The following is a 21,966-nucleotide window of genomic DNA, read 5'->3' as shown; positions in this document are numbered from 1 at the left end:
TTTTAATTAAATAACATATTTTAAATAGCACTTGCTGTTTTCATCGTCTAGAAAAATTATATAATCTCAAGAAATGATATGTAGAGGTCAACGAGTGAAGGTTTTGGACTTTAATGACTTTACCAGAATGGTGGGCATAGAGGGGCCAAGTAAATTAGGAAATGCAATCAGTGCTTTGGGGGAACAAAGAATGTTAGCTTCTAGAGACAAAAGGTGAATAGTTATGTGACCTAAGTGGGAAAGGACATAATAATAATAATAAGCACTTATGCGTATCCTGATGGAGGGTGGAGAAGGGATATTTACCTCAATATGCAGAACACTGTGTTTATTTTTAAAAGACCCCAAAGAAAAATTTCTCATGAATTCATCATTAGAGATGTTACAATGAAGCATGCCAAAAATGTAATCTATTTCAGAGCTATCACAAGGAGAAACCTCAGGATAACATAGTTTATGTAAAGTTCAGTGGTTAGTGCACTGGCACTAAGCACTCCACATCCATAAACAATAATTGCATTGTTTTCTGTATAGTCCTATGTCTCTGTGTCTTTACAATGATAGTTCAAAGACGTTGGTGTCAATGTCTCAGACGTCAGAGCCACCGAAACCTGTCTACCCTCTTTGAGAACTATGATCTTAATGTCTTAAAGGGATACTCCACCCCAAAATGAAAATTTTGTCATTAATTACTTACCTTCATGTTGTTCCAAACCTGTAAAAGTCTGTTCATCTTCGGAACACAATTTAAGATATTTTGGAGGAAAACCTGGAGGCTGGAGACTTTTACAGAAGAGCATACGCAGCATTCGGTGATATGGAGAGACACAGAGGAGACTGTTGACAAAGGAATTGTTGAATAAAGTCATTATTTTTGTTTTCTTCGCTTATAAAAAGTATTCTCGTCGCTTCATAATGTTACGGTTGAAGCAGAGGCAGATGCACTATTCTGACGATGCTTTTCATACTTTTCTGGACCTTGACAGTGTAACTCACTTGGCAGTCCATAGGACAGTCTCAAGCCTCCCGGGTTTCATCCAAAATATCTTAAATTGTGTCCTGAAGAAGAACGAAGCTTTTATAGGTTTGGAACGACATGAGGGTAACTGATTAATGACCAAATTTTCATTTTGGAGTGGAGTATTCCTTTATGTGAAAAAATCATGTATGTCAAAAAAAGGATATCCTTTAAGCTGGATAGCAGGCTCCTTCTGTGATGCCTCTATATATTAATTGGCGGCCTGTTTCTTTGCTTTTGTCTCATTCACCTTTTGGCATTCCTGGTTACATGATGCTTGTTGACATGGGAAATCATTTTAATTGTTTTACATTATGTTCACATAAGTTGCCAGGTCCTACTGAGCATTTAAGATTAATTTCTTCACAATACTCACAAGCTGGCTGCATATTTAACACTAATTATATTTCAGATCAATTCCATTATTTCACAACATATTTAGCGTCAGAATGCAGTAATTTGATTACTTTAATGCCTTTAACATTCTTGCATGTTGGTTGAGGCCCGACTCAGTATGACACTTAAATGTGTTTTGCTTTGTTTGGAGAGTGGCTCTGTTTTAAATAGTGCTTCCCACTGACGCAAAACAATGACAATAGCCTGATGGTTAGCCAGAGCTATTTTAAGCTTATGTGAAGAGGACCTATTGAAAATTTCATTGATAGTTTTTCTTATACATATGTTCATTTTACTGTATTGGTGCCATACACCTGTGGCCTAGAGTCATTATATTTTTCAGTAAACACATTTGTTCAGTTAATTCCTGACTTATTTAGAGGCTGATAGAATGTGAAAACATGTTATAGCTTTTGTACTTCCGGTAGGTTCAGGGCTGAGCTACAATTATGAGTAAGAAATATACATATTAAATTGTAATGCTATTAACTGCAACAGAATATTAACATTATATCCAAGCCCTATTTGCCCCTTTTTATATGTAGATAACTACCAGACCTCGATAGTGTGACTTTACTAGTATTCCTTATCATTTATTTCACCATTTATTTCAAATAAAATTAAAAAACTAATTAAAATTAAAATTAATAAAACAGGTTCTGCTTATTTTTTATCAACTTTTTTATTCCATGCAGCAAGAGAACCAATAAAAATAAGTTTACAAAAATAAAATTGTAATGATAGATATATACTATATATATATATATTATAAGATATATACAAGCATAAATGAATTTAATGCACAAAAAACATCAACTTCATCCCACAAAATGTAATTAATATTCATGTTAATAATTAGTATTCACATCACAGATTTGCAGGGTCAGTACATATAGGATTTCTATTTTCAAACAGTTCTGGCTGGGATTTTTGCCAGGACTATGTTCAGTCCCTCAAATTGTGAGTGAATGGCGATGTAGCTCCTTCAAATGAAGATTGATCTGAGCTGTAAATCAAACATAAAAGGTTAGGCATTTTGAAAACAAATGTCTGATTAAATCTGATTAAAAAGTACAATACCACTTCTGGTTCGTATACCTTGGCTTAACTCAGTTGCACCCGTTAGTGTTCTTGTTCCTGCCAGATTTGCTCCAAATCCAGGTGTGTTAGACCCGAGTGAGCCAACACCTGCACCTCCTACCACTGGTTTTCCCATACCTACTCCACTTGATCCAGCACTGCCAAATCCTGCCAACCCTGGTCCTACTCCACCCAAACTACTTGTCCCCGTCTGGGCCAGACCTGTTCTAGTTGATCCTGGCCCACCTAATCCTCCGCTGCTCAGTCCACCTGAAAGGGTCCCTGCCCCCCCTACAGCTGTATTTAATGATCCTGTCACACCTGTTCTTGTGCTTGATCCTACACCATAAGGATTGGGAAATGCTGATCCAGTGGAGCCGGCCCCGGTCCATGGTATGTTTGGTTTGTTTAGGCCTGCTGAACTCATACTGGTCCCACCACTATTTGGTATGTTTGCCGGATTGAAGTGGTTTGGCATGAATGGGTTAGTTCGCATTGGCGGCTGAAAAAAAGAAAAATTAATTAACGTTCATTACAAACACATTTAATTTACAATTGCAAAGATAAAATAAATACATATGTATAAAAGGACCATATTAACCTCACCTTACAGATGGCAAGTGAAGTATTGAGATTCTCAACGGTGTTTGTGAGCGTTTTAATTTCTTTTTCTCTCAAAGAGATCAGCTCGCCTTTTAGTTTGTTATCATCTTTTAGTTTTCTGTTCTCCAGCAGAAGTTTTTCACTGTCTTGGTCATTCTTGAGCTGAAGTTGCTCAAGATTTTTACGACTCTCGCGAATCATGGCACTGCGATTCTGATTGCACCATGTAGCGTCCTCTCTCAGGCGTTTGTTTTCTATAGTATATTTGGCATTTTCCCCATTAATTTTTGTGAACTGGTTTCCCACTATGTCCAGATATGACTGGAGCTTGTTTTCAACTTCTCTTGAAAGACTGCTACAGTTTTCCCGAATGTCTTCAAGCTGATTTTTTTGTTTATCACACGTTAGCTGGAAAGAAATATGTTTTGAGAAGAGGTCATCGATTCTTTTGAGGAATTCTTTGGTGACGTCGGGGATTCCTCGTAAAGAAGTGACAAAATCCTCTTTGCACTTCTTTTGGTACAACTCGAGCTCATCTTCAACAGACGACTTGTCTCGCCTTAGTATAATTGTTTCCAAGTGATACTCATCCTTGTCTTTGTTGGAGTTGTCCAGCTCAGTTCTCAAAATGGCCACCATCTGAGTAAAGTTCGCTTTAACCAGCTTTAGCATTTCCTCCGACTGCTGGAGCATACTTTGCAAACGTCTGTTATCTTAAAAAAAAAAAACAATATAGTTGAAACTGTTGATCTGCTTGATTAACTTTATACAGGAGTTACAGTCACTGTGTTAAACAAACAAAAAATCAAAATTTTTGTACTCAAGTACCTTATAAAATATAAGAAATATTCATATTAAGATTTTTTTTCTGAAAAACCATCTCACCACTTGAATCTGGACAGAAAGTAGGAGGGCATGCGCGGGGAGTAGCCATTCTTTTTTCCGTCTCGCACCGAGACTATAAAAATACAGCACAAAATTAATAATAATTGAGGCTGAAGTCATGCATTTTAGCTCTCTAACTGTCTATCTGCAGCATTCATGGAAGTTTACATTAATGGTAATTATCATTCTGCCAGTGTTTTCCAGAATGTTCCTATAATCAAAAAAAGGTTCTTACAACATTAAAAAAAGCATGAAAAAAAACCCCATTCAAATTACTGTTAAAATTACTAATGGGGATGTTAAGAAAACATTCTTAGAACAATATACATCATTCAGTTAAATGCACCAAACAACATAGCATTCTCTTTTGTATGAAAATAATGTTATCTATGAAAAAATAATTGATTGAATACATAAATTTTTCCCCCCAAATCTCACAATTGCTGCTTGCATGCTTCTTATTGCCATGGATGAGGTGTTCGCCAGTCTGCGTAATTCAGCCAGAGCTTTGTCATTGTTCAGCTTTGCAGTGAGAGTGATGTTCAGAACTTTGGTTAGGTTCTTTTCCTTCCCACGGAGAATGAAATTTTCCATCGTGAGTTTGCTGATGCTTTGGTCCAACTCCTGTAGCCTCTTCTCCTCCGCTGTGTGTTTGGGTTGTCCATACACCAGAAAGAGCACCAGACTTGCGATGATCAGAGACTGGATGAGTGAGGAGAAAAAGAAGACAATCTTCATGTAGTAACCACAGCTCTTGCCTTTCGACTTGTGCATCTTCTTGGCAGCCAAGCCAAAGTTGGCCTGAGAGTAACTGCTGTTGTACATCACTGCTCTAATCAAGCTCCTTCACTATGCTGAATTTTCTCCTAAAACATCAATGGTAAAATAAGAAGTTAAATATGTTAAGGCTGCCAGTTTATATTCTTTTCCTGCCCCTCCCACTGGATGACGCTTCCCTGATCCACCCTATGCTCATGATTCCCGAGGTTAGAACAACATCACGTACTGACCAGGGGGTGGCCCAAACCCAGACTGCACAGTCTCCAAAACAGATCCTTTAGTTTGACAGCATGTTGGCACTTGAGAAAGCACATGGTTGATTGTTTGACTGCGTGCTGTTTTGAACAGTTATTCAGAGATTATTTTAATCAATCTATGTTAATGACCAGAACATTGTACACCTTTTTTTATATTGTATTACATAACAGATTATCTAAAATACTCCTGATTGACCCAAGAATTGTAAAACACAGTCCTGACGTAGGTTGGATGAGGATGTGGTTTGTATGTCTTACTAAAACATTACCTTTAACCAAAGCATTTCAATCCATGCCTAGTTTTACTCTAAACATGAAGAAATTAGGTTAACAACATGGTGCCTTTATATAATATTCTGTAGTTGTTCAGCCATATGTTTAAATTTTATTCTGATATCTTATATATTGTAAGAGTCAGAGAATAGGAATATTATGAAAGCATTTGGCTTTCCTGCCAGGAACTGCTGATGTGCCTCCCCGATTCAAAGGGGAAACAGTAATTCATAGCTGTGTCTCAGAGTGACCAACGTAGAAGGCACTGTCTGGACACTACTGAACAAATGAAGGAAATCAGTAATAAACACAGATGTATACACATCTGCTGACATTATCAAGAATTAATCGTCCTGTTTATCTGTTTCGTAAATACGGCTGACGTTAAAATTACCATCATGTAACGAAATTAACTCGCACTCTGTTGTTTCAAGTGTTTCCAAATCCCATAAACCTGTCAAAGCACACACTACCTCAATAACGTTAAAACGTTTGTGCTTGTATTATGTAGCCTAATTACACCGACGACGAGACTTTACATAACAACAAGAGAAATAAAAAAAAAAGAAAATAATTAAACATCATTTAAAAACAATGAAGTTTGTGATGATCTAAAGAAAATTATTTGTAGTCAACAGCGAAAAATGATGTGGTCAAGCCAGCCGCAAAGTAGAAAAGCACGGTCAATCTAGCCGCCACGTTACTTCTAGGGTCGCGTATAAACTGCGTATTACGGTAATACCGTCAGAGAACTGATCTGAATGCAGTGCTTTTCCAGCCAACGCTACTTTTTCCCCCCAACACACAGTCCGTTACTGTCTGATGCTGAATACCAAAATAAAAACCCTCTAATACTCATTTTACAAAATAAGAACAATAATATATGCTTGCTGCATCTCTACATTAGAAAAGCTATATAAATAAAAGTTCTAGAATGCACAGACTGGTTCCACCTCAGACAGAAAGTACAGTGTCAGCTGCATGCTGCTGCATCTACTTTAAAAAATCTATAAAAATAAAAATTATAGATTGCACAGACCACTTTCACCTTAGATTGAGAGTACACCTTGCCACAATGTCAGCTGCATCGTTTCAGGACAGCCTGATGTGGAATTACAAAATAAAAGCCTCCCAAATCTCGAAAATAAGATGCTGCATCGCTACTTTCAAAAATGTATATTAAAAAAAGTTATAAATTGCACAGGCCACTTTCACCTCAGATTGAAAGTACACCTTGCCACAATATTAGCTGCATCGTTTCAGGACAGTCTGATGTGGAATTACAAAATAAGAGCCTCCCAAATCTCATAAATAAGCTGCTGCATCTCTACTTTCAAAAATATATATTAAAAAAAGTTATAGATTGCACAAGCCACTATCACCACAGATTGAGAGTACATATTGCCACAATGTCAGCTGCATAGTTTCAGGACTGTCTGGTGTGTAATTACAAAATAAGAACCTCCCAAATCTCAAAAATAAGATGCTGCATCTCTACTTTCAAAGATGTATATTAAAAAAAGTTATAGATTGCACAGGCCACTTTCACCTCGGATTGACAGTACACCTTGCCACAATCTTAGATGCATCGTTTCAGGACAGTCTGCTGCATCTCTACTTTCAAAAATCTATAAAAATAAAAGTTATAGATTGCACAGACACTTTCACCTCAGATTGAGAGTACACCTTGTCACCATGCCAGCTGCATCGTTTCAGGACTGTCTGATGTGTAATTACAAAATAAAAGCCTACCAAATCTCAAAAATAAGCTGCTGCATCTCTACTTTCAAAAATGTATATTAAAAAATGTTATAGATTGCACAGGCCACTTTCACCTCAGATTAAGAGTACACCTTGTCACAATGTCAGCTGCATAGTTTCAGGACTGTCTGGTGTGTAATTACAAAATAAGAACCTCCCAAATCTCAAAAATAAGATGCTGCATCTCTACTTTCAAAGATGTATATTAAAAAAAGTTATAGATTGCACAGGCCACTTTCACCTCGGATTGACAGTACACCTTGCCACAATCTTAGATGCATCGTTTCAGGACAGTCTGCTGCATCTCTACTTTCAAAAATCTATAAAAATAAAAGTTATAGATTGCACAGACCACTTTCACCTCAGATTGAGAGTACACCTTGCCACCATGCCAGCTGCATCGTTTCAGGACTGTCTGATGTGTAATTACAAAATAAAAGCCTACCAAATCTCAAAAATAAGCTGCTGCATCTCTACTTTCAAAAATGTATATTAAAAAATGTTATAGATTGCACAGGCCACTTTCACCTCAGATTAAGAGTACACCTTGTCACAATGTCAGCTGCATCGTTTCAGGACAGTCTGATGTGGAATTACAAAATAAGAGCCTCCCAAATCTCATAAACAAGCTGCTGCATCTCTACTTTCAAAAATATATATCAATAAAAGTTATAAATTGCACAGGCCACTTTCACCTCAGATTGAGAGTACACCTTCCCACAATGTCAGCTGCATCGTTTCAGGACTGTCTGATGTTGAATTACAAAATAAGAGCCTCCCAAATCTCATAAACAAGCTGCTGCATCTCTACTTTCAAAAATCTATAAAAATAATCTAAAACAAGCTGCTGCATCTCTATTTTCAAAAATCTATAAAAATAATCTAAATCTAAAATAAAAAATCAATCTATAAAAATATAGATTGCACAGGCCACATTCACCTCAGATTGAGAGTACACCTTCCCACAATGTCAGCTGCATCGTTTCAGGACTGTCTGATGTTGAATTACAAAATAAGAGCCTCCCAAATCTCATAAACAAGCTGCTGCATCTCTACTTTCAAAAATATATATCAATAAAAGTTATAGATTGCACAGGCCACTTTCACCTCAGATTGAGAGTACACCTTGTCACAATGTCAGCTGCATCGTTTCAGGACAGTCTGATGTGGAATTACAAAATAAGAGCCTCCCAAATCTCATAAACAAGCTGCTGCATCTCTACTTTCAAAAATCTATAAAAATAAAAGTTATACATTGCACCCTGCCACAATGTCAGCTGCATAGTTTCAGGACATTCTGATGTGGAATTACAAAATCCCAAATCTCATAAACAAGCTGCTGCATCTCTACGTTCAAAAATCTATAAAAATAAATTCTATAGATTGCACAAACCACTTTCACCTCAGATTGAAAGTACACCTTGTCACAATGTCAGCTGCATCGTTTCAGTACTGTCTGATGTGGAATTACAAAATAAGAGCCTCCCAATTCTCATAAACAAGCTGCTGCATGTCTACTTTCAAAAATCTATAAAAATAAAAGTTCTAGATTGCACAAACCCATTCCACTTCAGATTGAGAGTACACTTTCCCACAATGTCAGCTGTGTCGTTTCAGGACTGTCTGGTGTGGAATTACAAAATAAGAGCCTCCTAAATCTCATAAATATGCTGCTGCATCTCTACTTTCAAAAATCACAGTGTGGGATGTGTCGTATCAGGACTGTCTGATGTGGTATTACAAAATAAAAGCCAACCCCCCCCCCCCCCCAACTTTCATATAAAGGTGAAACTTAATAAATTAGAATGTCATGGAAAAAAGTTCATTTATTTCAGTAATTCAACTCTAATTGTGAAACTTGTGTATTTTAATTAAATTCAATGCACACAGACTGAAGTAGTTTAAGTCTTTGGTCCTTTTAATTGTGATGATTTTGGCTCACATTTAACAAAAACCCACCAATTCACTATCTCAACAAAATATTATACTTAATAAGAACAATAAAAAGAAAAATTGTGAATTGTTGGTTGTAACAAATTAAAAACATCCATGATCATGGGAAGAAGGAGGCGGGAACCGGCGGACTATCAAATAGAAACTTCAATAATCAAAATAAACACAAAACAGCGCATCAGCCCCTCACGGACGACTGACGCGCACAAATAAAAACCAAACACAACTAAAACCCAGGCCTGGTCCTCTCTCGTCCTTCACTGTCGTTGCTCCAGTTTTATATCCTTCCATCTCCTCCATGGGACTCGAGACCGGTGGGTCGAGCAGGTGTCGCTCATTCAATCTAAGCTACTAAATGAGGTGCTTCCAGAAGTCATAGATCCTCTTGTGACTATTATTAATTCCTCATTGCCATCAGGGTATGTCTCCAAAACCTTTAGACTGGCTGTTATTAAGCCTCTCATCAAAAAACCACAACTTGATCCCAAAGTTGAGAACTAGTTAATTATAGACCGATCTCGAATCTCCCTTTTCTGTCCAAGATACTAGAAAAGGTATCATAATACTGAGACAAATGACCTGCTCTTATCATCTGATTGTGGTTGTATCTCTCTATTTGTGCTATTGGATTTTAGTGCTGCGTTCGACACTATTGACCACAACATTCTTTGGCATGGACTAGAAAACTTTTTTGGCATTAATGGAAGTGCATTAGCATGGTTTAAATCGTACTTATATGACCGCCATCAATTCATAGCATTGAATGAACAGGTATCATATCAATCACAAGTGCAGGATGGAGTACCTCGAGGCTCAATACTAGGGCCATGACTCTTCACGCTTTACATGTTACCATTAGAAGATATCATCAGAAAACACGGTGTTAGCTTTAACTGTTATGCTGATGATACTCAGCTCTATATTTCTTCAAAAAAAAAACGGAATGCATAGACGATTTTAAAAAGGTGGTTTTAATTATAGGACTTAAAAACTCTGCATGTAATAGCCTATAACGCTGTCTAAGACTTGATGGCTGCTCTGTTAATTCTTCGTAATCCGTTAGGAACCTAGGTGTGCTATTTGATAGCAATTCTTTCTTAAAAAAAACACATTTCTATTATTTGTAAAACTGCATTTTTCCATCTCAAAAATATATCTAAATTACAGCCTATCCTCTCAATATTAAATGCAGAAATGTTATTCCATGCGTTTATGACCTCAAGGTTAGATTATTGTAATGCTTTATTGGATGGTTGTTCTGCATGCCTAATAAACAAACTTCAGCTACTCCTAGATGCTAAATGCAGCAGCTAGAGTTCTTAATAGAACCAGGAACTATGACCATATTAGCACGGTTCTGTCAACACTGCACTGGCTCCCTATCAAACATTGTATACATTTTCAGATCTTGCTTATTACTTATAAAGCCCTGTTGTGTAGCACCTAAGTATTTGAATGGCATCTACGCTAATATTAGTCTGTTTCTCTCTTATTCTGAGGTCACCATAGCCAGCAGATCCAGTCTTTATCCAGATCAGAGGGTCACCCGTATCCAGTCAGTATCCAGACAAATGGAGGATTAGCACCTAGAAAGGACCTCTACAGCCCTGCGAGACAACGCAGGCCAGATCAACTAGATGAGCCACAGAGACAAACCACCTGTAAAGACCTTGTCTTCGACGACCACTGGGACAAGACCACAGGAAACCAATGATTCTTCTGCACAATCTGACTTGCTGCAGCCTGTAATTGAACTGCTGGCTTCATCGGGTCAAAGGAGAACTGGCCCCCCGACTGAGCCTGGGTTCTCCCAAGGTTTCTTCTCCATTCTGTCACTGATGAAGTTTTGGTTCCTTGCCGGTGTCACCTCTGGTTTGCTTAGTTAGGGACACTTAATTTTCTACATGAACTGAACTGAGCTGAATGATGACATCACTGAATTCAATGATGAACTGCCTTTAACTGTCATTTTTATATTATTGACACACTGTTTTCCTAATTAATGTTGTTCAGTTGCTTTGACAATCTTAAATCTTTAAAGCACTATATAAATAAAGGTGACTTGACTTGACCAACACCATTTAACCTACTTCTGCACCTTTTGGCAATGTGGGCAGGTGCCAAATCCTGCTGGAAAATGAAATCAGCATCTTCATGTCTTCAAAAAGCTGGTCAGCACAAGGAAGCATGAAATGCTCTGAAATTTCTTGGTAAACGGGTGCAGTGTCTTTGGTTTTCAAAAAACACAATGAACCAACACCAGCAGTTTTCAATCACCTTGGGTTATAAGCTTCTCCAACCTTACTTTAGACTCTAGGGTCTTGGTTTCCAAATGAAATACAAAACTTGCTCTCATCTGAAAAGAGGACTTTTTAACTACTGGGCAACAGTCCACTTCATCTTCTCCTTAGCCCAGCTAAGACTCCTCTGACGTTGTCCATGTTTCAGCAAATTCCTTGACACGTCTGTGTGTGGTGGCTCTTGATGCCTTGACCCCAGCCTCAGTCCATTCCTTGTGAAGTTCACTCAAATTCTTGAATCGATTTTGCTTAACAATCCTCATAAGGCTGCGGTTCTCTCGGTTGGTTGTGCATCTTTTTCTTCCACACTTTTTCCTTCCCCTCAACTTTCTGTTAACATGCTTGGAAACAGCACTATGTGAACAGCCAGCTTCTTTGGCAATGAATGTTTGTAATATATGTGTGTGTAATAATTTGTTGATAGAGTGAATTGATGGGTGTAAGAACATTTGTAAGTCGTGAAGAAGGAGGAGGTAACCGGTGAACATTCAAATAAAACTGTAATAATTAAATAAAACAGCGCGACAGTAGTCCACAAGTGTACTCATGAGACTGATGTCTCTCCTGATGCAGTAGCTAGTTTATGAGATTTGGGAGGCTCTTATTTTGTAATTCTACATCAGACTGTCCTGAAACTATGCAGCTGACATTGTGGCAAGGATTACTCTCAATCTGAGGTGAAAAAGGTCTGTGTAATCTATAACTTTTATTTTTATAGATTTTTGAAAGTAGAAATGTAGCAACTTGTTTATGAGATTTGGGAGGCTCTTATTTTGTAATTCCACATCAGACTGTCCTGAAACGATGCAGCTGACATTGTGGCAAGGTGTACTCTCAATCTGAGGTGTAAATGGTCTGTGCAATCTATAACTTTTTTAATATATATTTTGGAAAGTAGATACAGCAGCTTGCTTATGAGATTTGAGAGGCTCTTATTTTGTAATTACACATCAGACAGTCCTGAAACAATGCAGTCGACATTGTGACAAGGTGCATTATCAATCTGAGGTGAAAGTGAACTGTGCAATGTATATCTTTTTTTAATATACATTTTTGAAAGTAGAGATGCAGCAGCTTTTTTTGAGATTTGGGAGGCTCTTATTTTGTAATTCCACTTCAAACTGTCCTGAAACCATGCAGCTGACATTGTGGCAAGGGTTACTCTCAAACTTAGGTGAAAATGGTCTGTGCAATCTATAACTTTTACTTTTATAGATTTTTGAAAGTAGAGATGCAGCAGCTTGTTTATGAGATTTGGGAGGCTCTTATTTTGTAATTCTACATCAGACTGTCCTGAAACTATGCAGCTGACATTGTGGCAAGGATTACTCTCAATCTGAGGTGAAAAAGGTCTGTGTAATCTATAACTTTTATTTTTATAGATTTTTGAAAGTAGAAATGTAGCAACTTGTTTATGAGATTTGGGAGGCTCTTATTTTGTAATTCCACATCAGACTGTCCTGAAACGATGCAGCTGACATTGTGGCAAGGTGTACTCTCAATCTGAGGTGTAAATGGTCTGTGCAATCTATAACTTTTTTAATATATATTTTGGAAAGTAGATACAGCAGCTTGCTTATGAGATTTGAGAGGCTCTTATTTTGTAATTCGACATCAGACTGTCCTGAAACGATGCAGCTGACATTGTGGCAAGGTGTACTCTCAGTCAGAGGTGAAAATGGTCTGTGCAATCTATAACTTTTATTTTTATAGATTTTTTAAAATTAGTAGATGCAGCAGCTTGTTTATGAGATTTGGGAGGCTCTTATTTTGTAATTACACATCAGACAGTCCTGAAACAATGCAGTCGACATTGTGACAAGGTGCATTATCAATCTGAGGTGAAAGTGAACTGTGCAATGTATAACTTTTTTTAATATACATTTTTGAAAGTAGAGATGCAGCAGCTTTTTTTGAGATTTGGGAGGCTCTTATTTTGTAATTCCACTTCAAACTGTCCTGAAACCATGCAGCTGACATTGTGGCAAGGGTTACTCTCAATCTTAGGTGAAAATGGTCTGTGCAATCTATAACTTTTATTTTTATAGATTTTTGAGAGTAGAGATACAGCAGCTTGTTTATGAGATTTGGGAGGCTCTTATTTTGTAATTACACATCAGACTGTCCTGAAACCATGCAGCTGACATTGTGGCAAGGGTTACTCTCAATCTGAGGTGAAAATGGCCTGTGCAATCTATAACTCTTATTTTTATAGATTTTTGAAAGTAGAGATGCAGCAGCTTGTTTATGAGATTTGGGAGGCTTTATTTTGTAATTACACATCAGACAGTCCTGAAACGATGCAGTTGACATTGTGACAAGGTGTACTCTCAATCTGAGGTGAAAGTGGCCTGTGCAATGTATAACTTTTTTAATATACATTTTTGAAAGTAGAGATGCAGCAGCTTATTTTTGAGATTTGGGAGGCTCTTATTTTGTAATTACACATCAGACTGTCCTGAAACCATGCAGCTGACATTGTGGCAAGGGTTACTCTCAATCTGAGGTGAAAATGGCCTGTGCAATCTATAACTTTTATTTTTATAGATTTTTGAAAGTAGAGATGCAGCAGCTTGTTTATGAGATTTGGGAGGCTCTTATTTTGTAATTCCACATCAGACTGTCCTGAAACGATGCAGTTGACATTGTGGCAAGGTGTATTCTCAATCTGAGGTGAAAATGGTCTTTGCAATCTATAACTTTTTTAATATATATTTTTGAAAGTATATACAGCAGCTTGCTTATGAGATTTGAGAGGCTCTTATTTTGTAATTCGACATCAGACTGTCCTGAAACGATGCAGCTGACATTGTGGCAAGGTGTACTCTCAATTAGGGGTGAAAATGGTCTGTGCAATCTATAACTTTTATTTTTATAGATTTTTGAAAGTAGATGCAGCAGCTTGTTTATGAGATTTGGGAGGCTTTTATTTTGTAATTACACATCAGACAGTCCTGAAACGATGCCGTTGACATTGTGACAAGGTGTACTCTCAATCTGAGGTGAAAGTGGCCTGTGCAATGTATAACTTTTTTTAATATACATTTTTGAAAGTAGAGATGCAGCAGCTTATTTTTGAGATTTGGGAGGCTCTTATTTTGTAATTCCACATCAGACTGTCCTGAAACCATGCAGCTGACATTGTGGCAAGGGATACTCTCAATCTGAGGTGAAAATGGTCTATGTAATCTATAACTTTCATTTTTATAGATTTTTGAAAGTAGAGATGCAGCAGCTTGTTTATGAGATTTGGGAGGCTCTTATTTTGTAATTACACATCAGACTGTCCTGAATCTATGCCGCTGACATTGTGGCAAGGTGTACTTTCAATCTGAGGTAAAAGTGGCCTGTGCAATCTATAACTTTTTTTAATAAACAAGTAGAGATGCAGCAGCTTATTTTTTAGATTTGTGAGGCTCTTATTTTGTAATTACACATCAGACTGTCCTGAAACGATGCAGCTGACATAGTGTTAAGGATTTCTCTCAATCTGAGGTGAAAATGGTCTATGCAATCTATAACTTTCATTTTTATAGATTTTTTAAAGTAGAGATGCAGCAGCTTGTTTATGAGATTTGGTATGCTCTTATTTTGTAATTACACATCAGACTGTCCTGAAACCATGCAGCTGACATTGTGGCAAGGGTTACTCTCAATCTGAGGTGAAAATTGCCTGTGCAATCTATAACTTTTATTTTTATAGATTTTTGAAAGTAGAAATGCAGCAGCTTGTTTATGAGATTTGGGAGGTTCTTATTTTGTAATTCCACATCAGACTGTCCTGAAACGATGCAGTTGACATTGTGGCAAGGTGTATTCTCAATCTGAGGTGAAAATGGTCTGTGCAATCTATAACTTTTTTAATATATATTTTTGAAAGTAGATGCAGCAGCTTGTTTATGAGATTTGGGAGGCTTTTATTTTGTAATTACACATCAGACAGTCCTGAAACGATGCAGTTGACATTGTGACAAGGTGTACTCTCAATCTGAGGTGAAAGTGGCCTGTGCAATGTATAACTTTTTTTAATATACATTTTTGAAAGTAGAGATGCAGCAGCTTATTTTTGAGATTGGGAGGCTCTTATTTTGTAATTCCACATCAGACTGTCCTGAAACCATGCAGCTGACATTGTGGCAAGGGTTACTCTCAATCTGAGGTGAAAATGGTCTGTGCAATCTATAACTTTTATTTTTATAGATTTTTGAAAGTAGATGCAGCAGCTTGTTTATGAGATTTGGGAGGCTTTTATTTTGTAATTACACATCAGACAGTCCTGAAACGATGCCGTTGACATTGTGACAAGGTGTACTCTCAATCTGAGGTGAAAGTGGCCTGTGCAATGTATAACTTTTTTTAATATACATTTTTGAAAGTAGAGATGCAGCAGCTTATTTTTGAGATTTGGGAGGCTCTTATTTTGTAATTCCACATCAGACTGTCCTGAAACCATGCAGCTGACATTGTGGCAAGGGATACTCTCAATCTGAGGTGAAAATGGTCTATGTAATCTATAACTTTCATTTTTATAGATTTTTGAAAGTAGAGATGCAGCAGCTTGTTTATGAGATTTGGGAGGCTCTTATTTTGTAATTACACATCAGACTGTCCTGAATCTATGCCGCTGACATTGTGGCAAGGTGTACTTTCAATCTGAGGTAAAAGTGGCCTGTGCAATCTATAACTTTTTTTAATAAACAAGTAGAGATGCAGCAGCTTATTTTTTAGATTTGTGAGGCTCTTATTTTGTAATTACACATCAGACTGTCCTGAAACGATGCAGCTGACATAGTGTTAAGGATTTCTCTCAATCTGAGGTGAAAATGGTCTATGCAATCTATAACTTTCATTTTTATAGATTTTTTAAAGTAGAGATGCAGCAGCTTGTTTATGAGATTTGGTATGCTCTTATTTTGTAATTACACATCAGACTGTCCTGAAACCATGCAGCTGACATTGTGGCAAGGGTTACTCTCAATCTGAGGTGAAAATTGCCTGTGCAATCTATAACTTTTATTTTTATAGATTTTTGAAAGTAGAAATGCAGCAGCTTGTTTATGAGATTTGGGAGGTTCTTATTTTGTAATTCCACATCAGACTGTCCTGAAACGATGCAGTTGACATTGTGGCAAGGTGTATTCTCAATCTGAGGTGAAAATGGTCTGTGCAATCTATAACTTTTTTAATATATATTTTTGAAAGTAGATGCAGCAGCTTGTTTATGAGATTTGGGAGGCTTTTATTTTGTAATTACACATCAGACAGTCCTGAAACGATGCAGTTGACATTGTGACAAGGTGTACTCTCAATCTGAGGTGAAAGTGGCCTGTGCAATGTATAACTTTTTTTAATATACATTTTTGAAAGTAGAGATGCAGCAGCTTATTTTTGAGATTGGGAGGCTCTTATTTTGTAATTCCACATCAGACTGTCCTGAAACCATGCAGCTGACATTGTGGCAAGGGTTACTCTCAATCTGAGGTGAAAATGGTCTATGCAATCTATAACTTTCATTTTTATAGATTTTTGAAAGTAAAGATGCAGCAGCTTGTTTATGAGATTTGGGAGGCTCTTATTTTGTAATTACACATCAGACTGTCCTGAAACTATGCAGCTGACATTGTGGCAAGGTGTACTGTCAATCTGAGGTAAAAGTGGCCTGTGCAATCTATAACTTTTTTTAATAAACAAGTAGAGATGCAGCAGCTTATTTTTTAGATTTGTGAGGCTCTTATTTTGTAATTACACATCAGACTGTCCTGAAACGATGCAGCTGACATAGTGTTAAGGATTTCTCTCAATCTGAGGTTAAAGTGGCCTGTGCAATCTATAACTTTTTTAATATATATTTTTGAAAGTAGAGATGCAGCAGCTTGTTTATGAGATTTGGGAGGCTCTTATTTGGTAATTACACATCAGACTGTCCTGAAACAATGAGATGACATTGTGGCAAGGTGTACTCTCAATATGAGGTGAAAGTGGTCTGTGCAATGTATAACTTTTGTTTTTATAGCTTTTCGAATGTAGAGATGCAGCAAGCATTATTGTTCTTATTTTGTAATATGAGTATTAGAGGGTTTTTATTTTGGTATTCAGCATCAGACAGTAACGGACTGTGTGTTCGGGGGGAAAATGTAGCTTTCGCTGGAAGAGCACTGCATTCAGATCAGTTCTCTGACGGTATTACCTTAATACGCAGTTTATACGCGACCCTAGAAATAACGTGGTGGCTAGATTGACCGTGCTTTTCTACTTGGCGGCTGGCTTGACCACAGTGAAAAATGCTAGTTCTCCACAGGTATAGCAGACTTCCTTTGGATGTTACCAGCTAAAAAAAAAAAAAAAATTTATTCTAAAACCAATTTGCTACCCTTCCCTTTCCTTTATGAAACTTCTGAATGCTCTATGAATATGCACATTTTCCAGTTTATTTATTTATTTATTTTAGGTTATGTGAACATTCCATAATTCTGAGAATGTTCCTTGTTAGCTGGGTTTAAACAGAGCTACATAGTCACATAACTGTTTTTATAGAGTTACATAGTCAGTGTTTACACTTTGATGGTAGATAAATTCGTCTCTGATACTAAATTGGAATAGGAATATGTATTTTAACGTTAAATAATGTACAGAATTCTTAGTCTCTTAATCTCACTACTAGATGGAGATATTTCCATATTTTGTCATTTAACAGACGCATTCAAATAAAATATGATAAAAAAAAATGATATATGTTTATTTAATTGCTAAATAAAATAATGAAACCGTATGGAATATTTCATAATAATATTCAAAAATAAAATACTAATATTTCATTGCATAATAAAAACAATATTTTATGAAACATCTTTGCAGCCCATGCATGTTCCAACATGCTTTCAAGGCTTGGTAAAGTCAGAACAAGTAAGAGTTGCAATGCTACCCCATATCCTAAAAGAGATCAATCACATTCCTGAACCCTGGGGTCAAAGGCCAAATAAACACCCTGATTGTACAATCCACATAACTCAAGCATGCGCTCTCAGACTCACACTGCTCTTTTCTTTTGTGCTCTCTTTCTCACACACACACACACACACAAACACAAACACAGTCTTTGTCTTTGGGAAGACTTAACATGCTGCTAAGAAACCAGACCTTGAAAAAGAGCTGATGTAAATTGATGATGCCAAATCAGTTTGTTACTGGTTTCATTGAGAATCCAAAGTATGCTTTTGTTTCTAAGAATATTATCATTTCACAGAAACGGTTGAGAAGGAAGCAGAGGTTGAGTGAGGGCAGCAAATGCAATGTTCTTCTCTTGAGTGTGACCCCTGAATAATCATGTGAACTTGTGGCCAAGATCTACATCTCAAAACAAGAGACAGCTGTCTCCTGGATAAATAACAAGACGTACAGCCTGGATGGTTTCTCATTGTTTGAAAGTAATAATAATAAGAAAAAAATTACATTCATTTTCATGCAGGAAACAATGCTAAACCAAAATCTTTGGCTGCACAAAATATTATTATTACACAAAATGATGCCTTTCCTACCCTCTGACCTCTTGTGCCATGCAAATCTGGATTGAATTCAAGCTTTACCTCACCTGTAGATATGTTCTCACGTTATTACTCAAAACTCTTCTGGTGCTTTTTTTCAAACACTTTGATCCTAAACCATATTTTGCCGTTTCTGTTTCCTTAAAACTACAGTCTATTTTTACATTACCAGTATTGTTTTTTAATACTACAACCCGAATTCCAGAAAAGTTGGGACGTTTTTTAAATTTTAATAAAATGAAAACTAAAAGACTTTCAAATCACATGAGCCAATATTTTATTCACAATAGAACATAGATAACATAGAAAATGTTTAAACTGAGAAAGTTTACAATTTTATGCACAAAATGAGCTCATTTCAATTTTGATTTCTGCTACAGGTCTCAAAATAGTTGGGACGGGGCATGTTTACCATGGTGTAGCATCTCCTTTTCTTTTCAAAACAGTTTGAAGACGTCTGGGCATTGAGGCTATGAGTTGCTGGAGTTTTGCTGTTGGAATTTGGTCCCATTCTTGCCTTATATAGATTTCCAGCTGCTGAAGAGTTCGTGGTCGTCTTTGACGTATTTTTCGTTTAATGATGCGCCAAATGTTCTCTATAGGTGAAAGATCTGGACTGCAGGCAGGCCAGGTTAGCACCCGGACTCTTCTACGACGAAGCCATGCTGTTGTTATAGCTGCAGTATGTGGTTTTGCATTGTCCTGCTGAAATAAACAAGGCCTTCCCTGAAATAGACGTTGTTTGGAGGGAAGCATATGTTGCTCTAAAACCTTTATATACCTTTCAGCATTCACAGAGCCTTCCAAAACATGCAAGCTGCCCATACCGTATGCACTTATGCACCCCATACCATCAGAGATGCTGGCTTTTGAACTGAACGCTGATAACATGCTGGAAGGTCTCCCTCCTCTTTAGCCCGGAGGACACGGCGTCCGTGATTTCCAACAAGAATGTCAAATTTGGACTCGTCTGACCATAAAACACTATTCCACTTTGAAATAGTCCATTTTAAATGAGCCTTGGACCACAGGACACGACGGCGCTTCTGGACCATGTTCACATATGGCTTCCTTTTTGCATGATAGAGCTTTAGTTGGCATCTGCTGAGGGCACGGCGGATTGTGTTTACCGACAGTGGTTTCTGAAAGTATTCCTGGGCCCATTTAGTAATGTCATTGACACAATCATGCCGATGAGTGATGCAGTGTCGTCTGAGAGCCCGAAGTCCACGGGCATCCAATAAAGGTCTCCGGCCTTGTCCCTTACGCACAGCGATTTCTCCAGTTTCTCTGAATCTTTTGATGATGTTATGGACTGTAGATGATGAGATTTGCAAAGCCTTTGCAATTTGACGTTGAGGAACATTGTTTTTAAAGTTTTCCACAATTTTTTTACGCAGTCTTTCACAGATTGGAGAGCCTCTGCCCATCTTTACTCCTGAGAGACTCTGCTTCTCTAAGACAAAACTTTTATAGCTAATCATGTTACAGACCTGATATCAATTAACTTAATTAATCACTAGATGTTCTCCCAGCTGAATCTTTTCAAAACTGCTTGCTTTTTTAGCCATTTGTTGCCCCCGTGCCAACTTTTTTGAGACCTGTAGCAGGCATTAAATTTTAAATGAGCTAATTAAGTGGATAAAAGTGTAAAATTTCTCAGTTTAAACATTTGCTACGTTATCTATGTTCTATTGTGAATAAAATATTGGCTCATGTGATTTGAAATTCCTTTAGTTTTCATTTTATTAAAATTTTAAAAACGTCCCAACTTTTCCGGAATTCGGGTTGTAGTAAGTAACCTGGTAGTGACTAGTATCAACTTTAATGTTACTTCAGAACAAACTAATATTCAGTGACTAACTAATCCATTGTAACTGAAAACAAATTGCACATATTTTGAATTCCATTTGGGATCTGTAGTTCAGATATCAACTAGTCACTTCCAACTACCATGTATATCAATTTCTAGTTTCACCAGTATTCCAGTTGTTGCTGGTACATTTTTTCTAGCTTTACTGGAATCTATACTCATTTAGGTACTATTCATTTCTGAAAGCTGATGATAAATGAAATAAGAATAAGAAATAAGCTTTCCATTGATGTATGGTTTATTAGGATTGGATAATATTTGGCCAAGATATAACTATTTGAAATCTGGAATCTGAGGGTACAAAAAAAAAATCGAAATATTGAGAAAATCACATTTAAAATTGTCCAAATGAATTCTTAGCACTGCATATTACTAATCAAAAATAAAGTTTTGTTATATTAACAGTAGGAAATTTACAAAATATCTTCATGGAACATGATCTTTACTTAATATCCTAATGATTTTTGTCATAAAAGAAAAATCTATCATTTTGACCCATACAATGTATTTTTGGCTATTGCTACAAATATACCCCAGTGAGTTAAGACTGGTTTTGAGGGCCAGGTTCACATATAAAGGTAACTACATGGGGTAGGGTTAGGTTTAGGGGTAGGTTCAGGATTAGTACCTAGTTTTTTACCTAGTTATTGTAATAACTATAATACGTACATAGTATAATCATGAGTAAAGTGCTACCACAATTTTTGTCATGTAATTTGAAATCAGTAACACACTATAATTTGGAAGTAATTACCCTTTATTAGACACTACTGTGCCATTTTTAGTATTACTAGTAAAACTTTCAATTGAAGTATAAAGCAACCATTCTGAGTCATTAGTAAAAAAAAAAAAGGCAACTGTAACTAATGAGATTAAAAATTTTACGTTTAACTACTGGGAAAAATATTATGTAGCCTCTTATAAATAGACACTAAAATAAGCACTGGTAAAGCTGGAGTATATAGTAATACTGTAATAAGTATTACCCTAGTATTTAATGAATCATACTTGTGAAAATTAAAAAGATACTAGTCACTGCTAGTATGACTGACTAGTAGTTAAAAAATAGCCTACTGGTAACATTAAAACGATACAAGCTAGTTTAAATACTCCCTTCATGAATGTTTTGCCTGAATTAAAATTATTAATAATATTATAGAGCACTATATACCCAGGCTGTCCATGGCTCCAGACTAAATTTTCTCCTATGGTATTTACTGGTTTGGCGTCCTGTGGGCGTATTTGC

General features: G+C 36.8%; 1 protein-coding gene across 1 annotated transcript; it reads right to left on the bottom strand.

Annotated features, from left to right (window-relative positions):
• Positions 1–2,077: 2,077 nt before the first annotated feature.
• LOC132096535 (plasmalemma vesicle-associated protein-like) lies at positions 2,078–4,861 on the bottom strand. Its single transcript, XM_059501959.1, has 5 exons — positions 4,421–4,861; positions 3,983–4,055; positions 3,101–3,810; positions 2,513–2,996; positions 2,078–2,420 (listed from the first exon to the last, which is right to left on the bottom strand). The coding sequence occupies exons 1-5, from the start codon at positions 4,805–4,807 to the stop codon at positions 2,368–2,370; spliced, it is 1,707 nt and encodes a 568-aa protein (XP_059357942.1). The 5' UTR covers positions 4,808–4,861; the 3' UTR covers positions 2,078–2,367.
• Between the last annotated feature and the right edge of the window lie 17,105 nt (positions 4,862–21,966).

This window comes from Carassius carassius, chromosome 20 (genome assembly GCF_963082965.1).
Source record: "Carassius carassius chromosome 20, fCarCar2.1, whole genome shotgun sequence".
Lineage (NCBI taxonomy): Eukaryota > Metazoa > Chordata > Actinopteri > Cypriniformes > Cyprinidae > Carassius > Carassius carassius.
This window is presented reverse-complemented; position numbering and strand designations above follow the sequence as displayed.